This window comes from Phalacrocorax aristotelis, chromosome 9, assembly GCF_949628215.1.
Source record: "Phalacrocorax aristotelis chromosome 9, bGulAri2.1, whole genome shotgun sequence".
In the NCBI taxonomy this organism is placed as follows: domain Eukaryota; kingdom Metazoa; phylum Chordata; class Aves; order Suliformes; family Phalacrocoracidae; genus Phalacrocorax; species Phalacrocorax aristotelis.
Genome location: NC_134284.1, coordinates 3461509 through 3476644, shown reverse-complemented (window position 1 = coordinate 3476644; position 15136 = coordinate 3461509). Strand labels below are relative to the sequence as shown.

The 15136-nt window shown below is 43.7% G+C and overlaps 1 protein-coding gene across 2 annotated transcripts in view; it reads right to left on the bottom strand.

Annotated features, from left to right (window-relative positions):
- Positions 1 to 4842, bottom strand: part of RASGRP1 (RAS guanyl releasing protein 1) — a 42357-nt gene extending 37515 nt beyond the window's left edge. The window contains exons 1-2 of one of the 2 annotated variants that reach the window (XM_075103221.1): positions 4651 to 4842; positions 2100 to 2269 (exon numbers count right to left, since the gene is read on the bottom strand). In XM_075103221.1, the coding sequence (XP_074959322.1) occupies positions 2100 to 2269; positions 4651 to 4682 (202 nt within the window). In that variant the 5' untranslated portion in view covers positions 4683 to 4842. The remainder of the gene's footprint in view (positions 1 to 2099; positions 2270 to 4650) is intronic. The other variant, XM_075103220.1, reaches the window with a different exon arrangement.
- Positions 4843 to 15136: the final 10294 nt, after the last annotated feature.

The window sequence follows — 15136 nt, the reverse complement described above, 5'->3', positions numbered from 1 at the left end:
TGAATAAACACTGTACTGCTGATCTCTCAGATGTAGTGATCATTCACATGACTTCACACTACCTCATATGACCCTCATTTTTTCTGTCTCTAAAGCACATGCCTATCATTCATCAGTTAAAGCTAAAGACGACGAAATTTCAGATGTCAAAGAGCACACACTAATCATCCCAAAGTAGATGTTTAAGTTAATTACACCAAATAAGCTTTTTGTCTTTTAAAAAAAAAAAAAAAAAAACACCCAAAAAACCCCCACTAACTCTCTACTAACTAACTTCCTTAGCATAGGCTTTGGATTAACTTGGCTCTCTGGACAAAACTTGTCTTTCTGCAAAACATCCGGGAATCCATTTACAACACTGTGGCAACAAAGTTGTAAATTTGCCCAACAAAGAGTCTACATTTCTGCAGCACACACCATAATTCCAGCAGTCCTTAGTGAGTTTAAGATTATGTTTGTAGACGCACTACAATTCACTTTGTTAGACCTATGTACCACTTGTCTCAGTTCAAGAAAACCCTATTTAGTGGACTATGGTAAATTTTCTAAGGGAAGTATGAGACCCTTTAGGAAGATTCACATGCGTATATGGCTGAACTGGACAGGTACACTTGCTTTTCCTTGTCACCTTAGTCCTTATAACATACGGATGCCCAGGAATCTGAGAACGCTAGCATGTGTATGCTGATATACACAGAGTATTAAAAAAGTATTAAAATAATTAAGCCACCAGTAACCTCCCCTTCAGGGTTTCACCTACGCTACTTGAAATCAATCACTGTAATAATTTTACTAGATTTTTATAATGTTATATTTATAATATCCTTTCTCATAAAGATGTGGGCAGATTAACATCGGTCAAGTAGTCACAATATTAAAACTGTATGAAGTTATTACACAGGCTTTAGATGTCTTATCTCACTCCCAGTGAATCAAAACTTATAAAAATATGAATTGACATTTGTTTACGAACTAGGGCTTTATAGCAGTTCAGTGGATATGTTCTTTACAACAATTAAATGGAGGAGAAAAGAAGCCAAAAAAGAAACAAAACATTACTGACAATTACATGTTTCATCAACCTTTCTCACACACACATTTCTCCGTACAGGCTGATTACGTGGCTTTACAGTTAAAAAAAAAAAAAAAAAAAAAAGCATTTCCAATGAATGTGAAAGATTAGTCATTGTTTATACAGTATTAATGTGCTGTATCACTAGATCAGCACTATGTGTTACTATTTAACTATATAGATTAATTATTTTAGAGCTTAGTGGGTTTCAAGAACATTTATTTTCTAAGGACTACTCTGCAACTAAGACTGCCACGCGCTTTGGGAATAGCTCACAGCACTGAGAGACGCAGCATTAACGAACAGATGCACTACTTACAAGCAAATTATTCAGGATCATTTTGAGTGCCTTCAGTACAAAGATATTTCAATAACGTAAAAAACAAACACTGTTGCTAATGAAAAAGTTGGAAAAGGAAACTAGGGATAAAGGGCTCAGGCAACAGTCACGCTTATCCATATATTACAGTTCTTCTTGTAAAAAGACCAATGGGTAACTGAGAGGCTCAAAAAGATATACAGTTGTGATTCTTGCTTGGATTCTTTCTCTTCTGTAGAGAAGCAACTTTAAATCTATACTGATAATGCAAGAAGCAGTCCAATGTTATTTCACCCTAGTTTCAAAATAGACCCGCTCATTTCAAAATGTTTAATAGAAACACATTGTTTAACACACATCATGAGACTATCATGGCAACATGCAAAATGTAATGATTACTTGCTAAGGTTTACCAATATTGGTACGTGAAGGAACAACAGAAAAACACACTGAAGTACAGATGACTGGCGTTTGTCTTATTCCCTCAGGACATAGTAGTAGTTACACTAATCTCTTTTCATATATTACACACGTATGCATAAACAGATCCACAAACCTAAATAAATATGCAGTCACCTACAGTACAGAAAATTCTCAGTTACACCTTTCTACTCCACTAATAAATCACTGTAATTCACTAGTAAGTGACCTAAACATAGCCAGGACAGAAAGAAATTAACGCCATTCTAAAAACCTCCAGACACTCACCAAAAGACTGAATGCAGGTTTCAAGAAGATCTTCCAAAGTGGCCCCTTTGGCTAAGTGCCCCAGCGGCACCATCGTGACCTGGGTAAGATTTGAGAGGCTGGGACAATGACTGATCTGCTTCAGCTCAAGTGCTGTTTCAGGGGTGGTGCTGCATGCTTGGGCAGGTTGCCTAAAAGAAAGCACAGTAGTGAAGTAAATACAAGGTCAAGTGGTAAATTTTACACTGCAAGGGAAAGGAGGAGAGATTTAAAGGATAATTAACTCCCTGTAGCTAGGGTGTTGAAAGACGTAACCCTCCCACTTAATAGGTACGCCAAAGACACTGCTCAGTAAGTGATGACTTTTTTTTTTTCCCCTGCTAAATGTGGATTGTAGAGGACATGGTTATAGAGCTCCTTGAATGATCTGTCAAGATTTCCAGAAGTCTGGGGAGTTATATTTACATTATGATTTCAGCACAAGCATTAAAACCCCTCAGACTATGTAACAGGAATATTGTTATGCAGTAATTTACCATCATGTATTTGTGTGACCACCAAAAATAAAGGAGAAAAAAAATTAGAACTATAATCAAGTATTACACACGATGGAAAATGCCAGACTAGCTTTATTAATTTCATTTGGAAAATCACTACGAAATAAACAAAGTATCAGTGCAACTTTACAGCAGAGTATTTCACAATTTAAAAAAATTAATTTGCACCTGTTCTATACTATTATTTGCCACGAAGTTATTTTTACATTGCATACATGCCTAAACTAATGTCTTTATTATTAAAGGTAAGAGACCAAAATCAAGCTTGTATCTAGTTTTAGGCTTGTATTTTGATCACGTAATATCTTAGATTTCAAGAATGTGTATGTTTACAGATAATACTAAAGCTGTTCATCGTTGTTCATTGCATACAAGTTCATAATTCTGTATGAAATAGTAAATAGGAGCGTTATTATGTCGATGACGAGTGCTGAAACATTTTTGCCTGCAGATAACAGGAACCACTTCAAAATCCAACTTGAGACGATAACCATACAGTTCACAAAAGGGCAACGACCACTGCTGTTTCAACAAAACTTGGGTTTATTTCAGGGACAACTGATGCTCCACAGGCTTCCTAAACAAGTAACTCCAGCATCTTTAAGATGCCACGTTAAGCTTTCGTAAAACTTTTCTTGGAACACTATGCAAGACTATATTAAAAAACTGAGAGTCTTTGGAAGGAGAGGCTTGGAAATTTATGCATCCGTATTACGCACAGATAGGGAAGGTAAAGGCACAAACATCCCCTTATAGGCACTGCTGGATGAAGTTGGAAATACGCACGCCTTATGAAGACAGACCAGACCCTACCTCATCCCCGTGAATTTCAAGCCTTATCTTTAGTTTCTGTCTCACCTGAATGCAGGGAAGACCGCAAAACTGCACATGATGTCACTTACAACCCGACACTGGCCCTGGGCCTCCATAGTTTCAAAGTCAGGAAAATACAGGCCTGATGCTGCAGAGGCAGGGACCCTCACGCTGCCCCTCCGTAGCTAAGCTGACAGCGGCTATGCGAAGAATGTTCTCTTCCCTTCCCCCTTTCTCTAAATTTCCCTCTTAGCTTTGTGACCTGACTTCCTGTTCTCATATAAAAAGAGCAAGGGCCTGATCAGCTTTCAGGGTTCTTTTTTACACGCTTAACTCTCTCTCCTAATGTTATTCCAGTGCCTCTTCAACGCAGGGCAGAGGATCCTAGCAATGCAGTAGTAATAAAGTAGGAGTCAGGCAGAAGAGATTTTAGGTTTTGGCATCAAAGTTGGGGGGGGGGGGGAAAGCATCGACGTCCCCCAAAAAAGTTTACAGTAACACTGTGGCCGACTTGGCAACATCGGACAGGCAAAACTCCGCCTGTAACCAGCCTTTAGAAGAGATCCCCTTGCAGCAGTTGACATGAAACACATGGAAGCTGCGCTGCGGGGCGGCGGGACGCGCACCCCGCGCCTCCGCTGCACGCTGTTTGGCGGTGGGGAAAGGAACCACAACCAAAGGACCCTCGGCTCCTGCACTGGCCCCGGGGCAGGTGCCGCTTGCCCGGCGAGGAGGGGCCGGCCTTGCTGCCCGGTCCGGCGCCCCGCGGCAGACCCCGGCGGCGCGGCGGGTGACCGGAGCCCGGGCGAGGGCCGGGCCGGGCGAGCCGCCCCCCTCGGACGGCACCGTGGGGCTCCCCCCAGCCCCCGCTGCCCGGCGCGCCCTTGCACGCAAAAGGGTGAAACAACTTGCCCCCGCAGGCTCCTTTTCCCCTCTCCTTCCCACCCGGGAGGGCCTCGGCCGGCGCCCGCGGAGCCCCGACCGCCACCACCGCGCCCCACCACGGAAGCCCACGCCAGCCCCTCCGCGGGGGCGGCGCGGCACAGCGGCAGCACATCGCACCCCGGCCCCGCCGCCCCGGGTGGGGACCCCACGCTCCCGGGCGCGGCGGCGTGTGACACACACACACACCCCCCCCACCGCCCGCCCCCCGAGACCCGCCGGACGGCAGCGGGAGGGGAAAACACCAACGGCGGACTCACTGGTTCTCTCTCCTTTTGCCTAGCGTTCCCATGCCGGCGCCAGCCGCGGCTCGGCCGCCCGGGCGGCTCCGCCGGCAGCGCCGGGAGCGGGGCAGAGCGGGGCGGGGGAGGCCGGGGGGCGCGGCGCGGCCCCGCGCATCGCCCCCTCCCGCCTCGCCGCTCTCCCCGTCTCGCCTCGGCAGGAGCCTGAAACCAATTCAAGTGGGGCAGCGGCGGCGGCCGCCACCCGTGACGAGCGCAGGCGAAGATCTTATCGGCAGAAGGAAGTACTGAGCTACTGGGCTGCTCTTCTCTGAAGCCGCCGGATTTACCAGGTACCGAGACACCCGCTCCTGCTCGCACCGCCGGGCGCCGAGGCGGCTGCAGCTCTTTCCCACGGCAGAACTTTGGCCGGGCCGGGCAGGGCAAGAGCAAGGCTGCCCCTCCCCTCCCCTCCCCTCCCCTCCCTTCCCCTCCCCTCCCCTCCCTTCCCCTCCCTCCGGGCGAGCCCCCTCCCTACGGCGGCGCCCACGCGTGCCAGGCAGCAGCCGGCACGTCGCCGCGGACAGGCGCTGCCGGGGCAGCGGGGAAGGCTGTGCCGGGGCGGGACGGGCGCAGCCGAGCGCCGGGCCAAGCCCCCGCCGCTCCCCGGGCCGGCGGGAGGGCGCCCGGGTGGTTCCGCCGCGCCTCGGTACGCGCGGGTGGGCGGGAGCGTCTGCGCGCGGCGGGGCAGGGGCCCGCACCGGGGAGAGCCACGCGGACCATTATTATGTTGAAGGCTGGGTGCTCATGTGGCGCCTTACGCTGTCCCGCCAGTTTAATCACAGAGCAAGGAAGGAGGGGCCCGGTAGTGTTCCCGGTCCTTGTATCGTGGTTGCGAGTTTCTGAGAACTCTTCCAACCCCACGTTGACGCCCTCATCACTCCCGAGGAGAAATTAACCGGCAGAAAATCTGAAAGGGCAAACTCACCGTGTCCCGCAACATACAGTCCGACCAAATGGTCTGTTGTTGAGAAATGCGCTCAGCGGAGCAGTACAGGAGCACAGGGTTGCAGGGCGCTTCGCCTGCAGCGTTGCCAATGGCTTATTTTGAGAGCTCAGTTTACATTCTTAAAAATTCCTTAGGCACCGTAATGCCATCGTGCCTCACACTGAGATCCAGACAGTTCTCATAAACTTTATTTAAGGCTAACTGGTAAGGTTCAGGTATTGGAAAGTAATTCTCTGCCAACAATAAAGGCAAATTCCTCTTTAGGAACTTAGGTCTCCAAAACGATAAATTTTGCAAAGGACGCAGCTCACCAGCATTTTCTCAGAGGCGGTGGCAACTACCATTATCACAACACGAGCTTTGCAAACCTGACTTTTGCTTTGCTGAAGACCTCCAGGTAAAAGGAAAAACCCTACATGCTCTCGGAAATCACATAACTGATTTAGTAGGTGACAGTCTTCTAAGTAAGATTTAAGCTCATTCCTAGTATAGAGCTTGAAGGTCACCGTGGTTTAAGAAACACAAATACATTAATATATATCCAAGACCACAGGTCACATGCTCTGTGATATTATCTGTAGCAATTACGTTGTTAAGCCAATCTCCTGGCTGAATTCTGCTTCAGAGAAGTACATCCCAGCTATCTTTGCTTTTTCTTTAACACGCTTTCCTTGAGAAGTTCATGTGCCGGCATGCACACACAAATGAAGGTTTGACAGAAAGAATGCTCTCTAGCTTTGTGGTCAGAAGGTAATCCACATTTAAATCTTACGGTACACAATCTCATACAAAAATTCAACGGTAACTTACGTGCCCACACAGCAGTCTGACATACTGATCCTTGAATGTGATGTTCTTCAGATGAAATGGTCTCCTACTGTAAAGTAGATTCATGCCTGTTTTGTGTCCTCAGAGGGTCAGAGATTTGCTCCGTGGAAAGGCAGGATATTTCTTCTCTTCTCAGAGCTTCAATCAGTAGATGATTACTTTAAAACGTAACTTATGATCCAAAGGAGCCATGCTAACACAGTTGCAAGATGACGATGGCTAGGATGGGCCATCATCCTAGAACACGACCAGCCAGGTGTTTTTATACTGTTGTGCTCAGATTCCTGGAAGATCTTGCACCAACAGCAACTTTTAAATTGGATTTTACCATTGGAACAAAGTGAAGGCACCAATTTACTGCCTCAGCACAAGGCGGATCTTTGAAGTTCTGTTGTACTTCAAGATATGCCTTTCTCCCTCCAAGTCAGTGCAAGTCCACAAACCTAGTTTGGCCTTGGAGCGGAGTGAAAATAATTTTCTTAAGCTGTTCTTTCATATCTACTTTAAGCTCATTCAATCTGCCATCTGTCCTGGGTCCATATTCCTCCTCTTTACAGTGGGCCAACTGTAAACGTGTAAATGTTTGCACAACCACAAGGTGAGTTACATACACGAATTAATCAAGGCAAAAAACCCAACCCAACCAAAAATTATCTATGTTCTGCCATACAGTATCAAGTATTTAATTCATTTAATCACCCACTTTAATTAGCTCAACTGATGCCACAACCAAGCAATGGTCAGAGAGCAAGACCACACATTTTTTCCAGTAGCATTCACTTAGATCTGTTTTACATCCATCATTGTAAAATCACAGCCTGATTCTGAAAGCTTTTTGGTGTCCTTGTGGGATCATGAATGAGAAGGTTCCTCGGCGCTGATAGAACATCTGCTAGGTGGCGGGGTCAGCAGACAACATTAGAAGGCAAGCCAGACGATCTAGTGCAGGAAGCAATTCTAGAAGAGGAGAAACGCTGACATAACTGGAAAGAAGGACAGCAAATGTCAAGCTCTGAAGAGTCACTCTATGAAAAGTCAATGTATGTTATGCAAACTAAGTAGTAATCAGAATCCTTGGGTTTAACAAGTTGTTGCCAGTGAGGGCCTGCTAGCAATTGCACATGAAAAATCACATTTCGTCTGAGCTTTGATACACCAAAGGTGTGGGTATCCTGTGTGATCAGCTGATAGGAATAGCAGCCCTATTTAAGGCATTGTCTGAATGTACTTCCCCATTATAATTAAAGATTGTAGCTGTTAGAACAGTTTTTGTTGGTGTAAGTGTCGATTTCTGTTTCAGCTAGTAGAGCATTTCTAGTGTCTTGTTCCAAGCTTGGGTCATAACTTTTGATCAGGACTATCTAGGCTTTGGGTGCTTTCACTAACTTATCAAACATTTCTCTTTTTAGAAAGTTGTAGCGTTAGTGAAGGTTTTGGACTGATAACCCTATTGAAGTTATCAGACCACAGTAATTTTCTTGCCATTTCTCTCTTGACTCACCTTCGCCGCAATGGCCAGGGATGGTATGTTCCACTTTGTGAATCAGTGTGACCTATAACGGTGTTAGTTTTTGTGACTTCATCACAAGTATCTCCCTTCAATGGTGCATGTTCTAGGGTGACTTTTTGGACTACTACAGCTTTCATTTATAAGTGAGAGGCAATAAAAGCCATGCTTTTAATAATCTTTTATAATCTTTTAATCTTTAATAATCTTTTAATAAAAGATTGTAGAATGGGACCTGGAAGTGTAAGACTGTAGGATTGAGAGAGTGGATAGTAAAATAAGAATGTGAATCCTCATTTTAAACATTTTAAGTCAGGTTGAAGAAGATGGACTAATCTTATTTGAGTGCTTTGGGTTGTCAGTAAGGTACCTCTGAGGTTCCAGCTTTTCTGCAAGAAGAGAAGGAATCGATAGCAGACAGTAGCCACTGCCCCCTTATGTTTAAGGACCATAGGTTTGTGTACGTTATGTGCAAGGCATCTTACAAAGTTAATAGCTATGCTACTAACAGATCTACCTATCCAATCTACCTCTATACTGACATTTCTTCTGTGGAGGCTGCTTCTGTTAAACCTTTTAATGTCCAGCAGGCAGCCTTGAGCTGAACAAGGTGGAAAAGAGACAAGATTAGAATTCAAAAAAGAGGAAAAGGAAAAGCTTAGGAAAATTGTCAGACCCTAGAGTAGAGCATGGAGTACCCAGGTCTCACTGGTTTTGGATTTTACCAGACCATTTCTTAGGTTATTTGCCAGCCATGGGTTCCCCACCACTCTCACTGAACCCTCAGGCTGATCATTACAGCTACTGTGAGTCATTTTGTCAGTTCAAATGCCAAAGGTCTGTGGTGTGGATTGAATGAGGCCATGTAGGTGTAAACATGCTGCCACTTGATGGAGCATCTGTGGTTTTTAGTCTTGGAAATTACAGGTAAGACATAGTTTGTAGGTTAAGGCAACATCTTTCATAAGACAAACTGGCACAGTGAGAAAAAGACAATGTTTTGAGTGGACTTGAAGAGCGTTTCTGCAGAGGATCACAGAATCACAAAATGACTGAGTTTGGAAGGGACTGCAGGTCCGGCCTCCTGCTCAAAGCATGGCCAGCTGTGGAACTAGACCTCTTTCCTCAGGCTTTTTCCGGTCGGATCTTGAAAGCCTCCAAGTCTGAAGACTGCGCAGCTTCTCTGAGCAGCCTGTTGCAATGCTTGACTGCTCTCGTGTTTTTTTAAAAAAATAATTTTTCTTATATCCGATCAATACCTTCACTTGTTTCAGTGTATTTGTTGTCTCTCGAATTCCTGCCATGCACTGCTGTGAAGACCCTGGCTCCTTCTCAATAACCTTCTCAGGAGTACAGTCAGTCTGCTATTGCATCCCACACCTGAGGCCATCTCTTCTCCAGGCTGAAAAGGCCCAGTTTCCTTAGCACCTCCTCACAGGGCAAGTGATCCAGCCTCTCACAATCTCGGTGGCCCTCCGGTGAACTCAGTCCAGTTTGTCAATGTCCTTATTGCACTGGGGAGCCCAGAACTGGACTCAGTCCAGAGTGCTGGGTGGAGGTGGTGTGATCGCTTCCCTCGATCTGCTGGCTCTGCTCCTGTGAATACAGCCCAGGGTGCTGTTGGCCTTCTCTGCTGTCAGGGCACACTGCTGGCTCGTGTGCTGCTTGCTGCCTGGCAAGACCTCCACCTCCTCTTCAGCAGTGCTGCTCCCCAGCCAGTTAGCCCCCTGCCTACATTGGTGCAAAGGTCTCTTCCTTCCCAGGTGCAGGACTATGCATTTGTCCTTGCTGAATTTCACAGAAGTTCCTGTCGGTCCATTCCTCCAGCCTGTCTGGGTCTCTCTGGATGGCAACCCTGCCCTCAAGTGTACTGAATTGCTGTCCCAACATGCTGCTGCCTGCAAACTTGAGGAGAGTGGACTGCGTGACCTCCCCCAGACTGTTGAAAACAGTGTTAAAATGGACAGGTCCCAGGATAGACCCTTATGCTACTCAGTGCCAGCCTCCAGTTACAGTGCAATGTATACCCTCTGAGTCTAACCATTCAAACAGCCTTTTACTAGACAGATATCTAGTTGTCCACCCATCCAGACCTCAATGTCTCAAACTGAATGCAAGAATATTGTAGGAAATTATGTTGAAAGCTTTGCTAGACTTAAAAACCAGCAACATCTGGAAATCTGTCTACTTCTTCCTGTATTATACTAGTTGATCTAATAAATATACTAGTTGATCTAATATACTAGTTGATCTATCTCTACCTGTAGATCTTGTCTTGGCTGTGTCTTTAAGCCATGGCAGTGATGACAATGTTACCATATAAAGATGCCCCCTGAAGAATTGTGTAAAACAAAATTAGGAGATTCATGTCTCATTGGATGTCAATATTGCCTTTAACTATAAAACAAGATACAATTTCTTTCATAGCACCTCTGCTTCCGTTCAGATCGTAGTACGGATGTGTAGTTGGAGCAGATGAGGAGGCATACTGATGGGAGTTGTCGTTTTCAACTGCTTTGGTTACAGAAGGTAGATGGCTTGTAGTCACTAGGGAAAGAGGATTGTAGAAGTAAAATTGTGGTCTGATGGCTGAGATAATTGAAAACTGCTTGTGCATCTTCTATGGACTCTCCTAGAATACCTTGCCCTTCAAGTAATGATGCTGAAAAGAGCTTTCTACGTACCTATTGACTGTTTTCCTCAGGTTTGAGAAATTGCAGAAATCTGAGCATTCACTAACGAGAATTAAATAAAAACATGTGCTTTGTTCATGCAAAGTACTAAGTACTACTACTTAGTTTTTTGGGAAAAAAGTCCTCGTTGTGTCATTTTGAGTACCACAACTTCTGTGGCCTTTCCCTTGTGCCTCTGGTCCCTGTTTTTTAAATGGGGAAAACAATCTTGCTGTACTTCACAAAGATGATTGATAAAGTCTTTTCCTGACTAACAGCTGTGTTGGTGAGAATTTATCCAACCACTTAGTAATACTCTGAAAATAATTGCATTCTTGCTTGTGAAAGTGCTCATATATTCCAGTGATACACGGTATACATGACTGCATGGTTTTGCAACCCAGATTAGAGGTTCTGCCTTCAGTGCAGGAAATTTGACACTGATAGAAGGATATGTGCATCAGGCAGTGCGTACAGTTCACCAGTACCTGAGTTTCATCAGTACCCTGACTGGGATTCTGAGCAGAGATTAAACCCCCCCCCCCAAAATGGCCAAATTCCTCTTCCCTTTTTCTTCTTTTCAGACAAATTTTACAAGATGAAGTGAGCCAGTCCAGGAAAATTTACCAATTTCATAATTTTTAATAACTTAATTTATCCTTCTATTTTCACCCTGGACTCCCCAAAGGACTTAAAAGTCATCGAAGAGTCTAAAATTTACTTTAAGAACTGTGCCTAAGTTTATCATTAGTTGTTTGTACAGATAATTTGCAAGCTGCTTATTGGCAACAGTCTTGCACTGTCAGCTATGTGTAACTGAAACTGTTAGGGGTTTTTTGTTGATGTTTTTAATCTGGGAGACTTGAAATAACAGTAGACTAAAATTAATTGTTCCAGTCAGAAAAGCAACAAACATATATGTTGATAATATATAAAAACATCAAGTCTGGTAGGTCAGAAAATGTTATTACCTGGTGGCATTCTTCTGAGTAGAAGCACATTTTGATTTTTGTGGCTTTGAGGCTCAGTCCTACAAGTAATACCTCAACCTTTCTATTGATTAAAGATTTTGATGTTTTCCTATTTCAGAGAATGCTGACATACAGTAAGCACTGATCACCTGCCTAGAAGGGTCATCTGCCTACCTTGCATTAATGTCCAGTTGTTTCAGAAGTAGCACACAGTGGGGCTATTACAATACTGCAGTATGGAATGAAAGGTAATGGTATTGCTAACTGAAATCTGCGTTCTGTATCACTATAACTAAAATCACATTTCATTCTGGCATCAGGGAAGGTTAAAAGCTTTGATTTACTACAACTGAGGCCAAAGGCATTGTCATCAGAGCTTCTATTTCCCTACTGTAGTCCATAGCAAAATAGTTTTCTTTCCTTTATGGTCTTTCAGAGTTCATGTACTTAATCAGTTTTGATTCAGGTCATCAGGATGCTTATGTGTACATACTATTTGCCAACTGATTTGGTAAAAACTGCACAGAAGCGAATCTCCTTCCCTTCCTCCTCCCTTTCCCCCCAAAACCCCAACCATGCCGCAACACCTTCTTTCATAAAACGCATGTGTATAAAGTATGGATAGATAAGGGGAAAAACAGCCGGTACCCTTGAAATAACGACTATACAGAAACAGTGAGACTCAAGATACAGAGAGGAAAAGCTAACAATACTACCAAGAATGCTTCTTTTTGGTTCACTGTCTGATTTAAAAGAACAAAACAGCTACTTAGACAGGATGTAGATAACATCATCCCAAACGTCCTTTTGTAAACATTTTCCAAGGAGACAGTGATTAGCTACTTCCTTTACTGGATATCTCTTGGTCAGCAGCAAGAGGCAAGACACCACTCACTAGAAATTTATTACGTGTATCGGTTTAACCTTTTTAAAGTGGTTTCACAGATAAGTTGTTGCAGATATAACAGTCCATTTGAAAGTGTCGCAGAGTGAAAGTTGGGCTCACAGGAGTGTTTTTTTTGTTTGTTTAATATTTACTTTAAAATTTTCTGTTTATCAAATAGCAGCTAAAATTACAGTGCTCCTTCGAGTTGGAAAGAAATGTAGACATGATTTCCATGTGGTTTGTTTCTAACAGAGCTGCTTCAGAATTTCCAAACTGAGTGGGCAAAATTTAGTTTTGCTGCTGCAGGGTTCAAGGCCTGTATTAATGATTTTGCCCTTGTTATTTGCAGTGGCAAAGTCAGCGGTCAGGATTTTGTGAAGAAGCAGGAGTGACAGTTGAGGTGAGGAGAAACGAGGAGTAATCACAGGGGTTTCACAAGATGCGGGTGTGCAGGAACTGGTGTTCCTCTGCCCTGCCTGATCTCGTCTGCAGGGCAGGAACCTTTTCCAAGGGGATTTCACCCTGAAGTGCAAGGTTGCACTGATTTGAACTGAACACTGGACTGAGTGCTGAAAATCTAAGTGGACGTGATACATCACATAGACAAGACCCATACTCCTCCTCTGCTGAGGGACTCTTGTTTTGCATCGCCTTAAGGGAAATGCTCTTTTCCCTTCTCACCAGGTTTTGCTTGCCTCTCTTGCTGTTTCTCTTCCTAGGCTCAGTACGTGAGTCAGCTGGGGAAGAGAGGAAGTGAGAGGAGAGGGGAGGAAGAGCATCTTCCCTCAAACCCATTCCAGCGACTCACTCGAGCCCTTGGTGCTGGGGATCAGAAGAAGCAGAACAGGGCTAAGGACAAAGGCAGTCTGGCTGCAGATAACAGCAGTGGCTGCCAAGGGCTTTCTGTCTTCTCTTGTTATTGATACAAGAATTAACAGTAAGGTGACCATTATTTAAAAGGAAAAAAAAAAAGAGTCTTAGTTGTGGGCCGAAAAGATTCATCTTTCTAGGGCTCCATTTGGCTCTCTTGTTCTCAGTTAGTCTGTATACTTGTGGCCTGACCTGGAGGATATTTGCTCCACATGAACTGCAGAAGGAAGGGCGGTTGACCGACTAATTTATTTGACACGTTTTCATTTGAGCAGAACTGATATTCCATAACATATTTGGAGCTAGTTAGAAGAACTAGCCTGTATTTTTCAAAGCTGTTTACAAAAATTGCTACACACAACAGTACTTTGTTGAATTTCTACTTTGTCCCTGAAGAATATCATCAGGATAGGTCAATGCACTCATCAGTCTCTATAGTTCTTAGGCTTATTAAGAATGAATGGAGAAAACACCTTGAAGAGGTAGGTGACCGAAATACCAGTAGAACAGTGCTCATACTCTTTACAGGAGAATATTTAACACTCCTATGTTGATACCATCAGACTTCTACTTACACGAAAGGAATGTAAAACCTGTTCTCAGTTTGCTGGATTTAATAGACATTTTGGAATAAATTATACTGGGGACAGGATCAGGCAGATAAATGGAATAAAGAAAATTTTGAGTAAGCAGAGAGATAATGGACCACCTTCATTTGTGGTCTGTTGTGGCTAGATTTAAAATGAATACAGAGAAATGTCAATTACTTAGACCTAAAATGATGCAAGTTTTCCTGAACTCCTAGGATCTTTTCCTTCTGCCAGCTTTATACCTCCTTGCCTTCCCAGCTTTAACGCAATGTGTACTGCTTCCTGTTTTAAAGGACTGCTCGGAATAGCAACATTGTCAAGCATTACTGTCACTTTTCTGGGTCAGAAGCATTATCTATTGCTGGCTTCAGTTTTAATCAGGGAGAGTAGCTATAGCAGTACTGAACAGAATGTAATTGTGAATAATACCAAAATCAATGTTCAGTGCCATATCAATAATCACATTGTTTGAAGGTATTTAGGCGCCAATTCAGCAAACATATTTAAACCTACTCTTATTTTAAATGCCAAACAGGGACAGCTTGAAAATTCATATGCTGAAAATTAATCTGGTTTAAAGGAAATTCTTATTTGTTAGGAGCTCCTTGAGGGGCAATATTAAGGGGTTCTTGTAAAGCCCTAGCTGAAGTACTTTGTTAGGTTGAGGAGCTTAGTCTCCAATTTTAGTGGTGTCTGTTAACATCTAACTTGCAAAGCAATGCACAATTGTCAAGATATGCTGAGCACCTTTAGTGCTAAGATTTCTGGTAGTCAGGCTACAAGAGGGTTAGGTAAAGCATTTAAAACATTTTGTAGCCTCAGCTAGAAGGGTTTGGTTTTTTTTCCAAAACTGTTAGTTTGCAGCTTTTTTATTTTGCCCCTTTGATCATCTGTAAAAAAGATTTAGCAGTACCCTTCTTTAACACTTTTGAAAACTTATAAAATCCTGTGGTATCAACATGAACAGTGAAGTCTTATGACAACCTGAAAATAATATGGTAATAAAAGTTAGTGATTCTCTTTCTGTCTGAAAAGTGGTTGTTTGGGTGTGTTTTCCATCTTTCTAGCTATTTGTCCTATTTTATCACTTCTTTTGAATTTTGAAAGGAAGAGTAGTTAATGTTTGTTCAGGATGACTCACAGGTTAAAAAAAATTTGTGTCCTATTGTCACCGAAATCGGGGAATAAACCT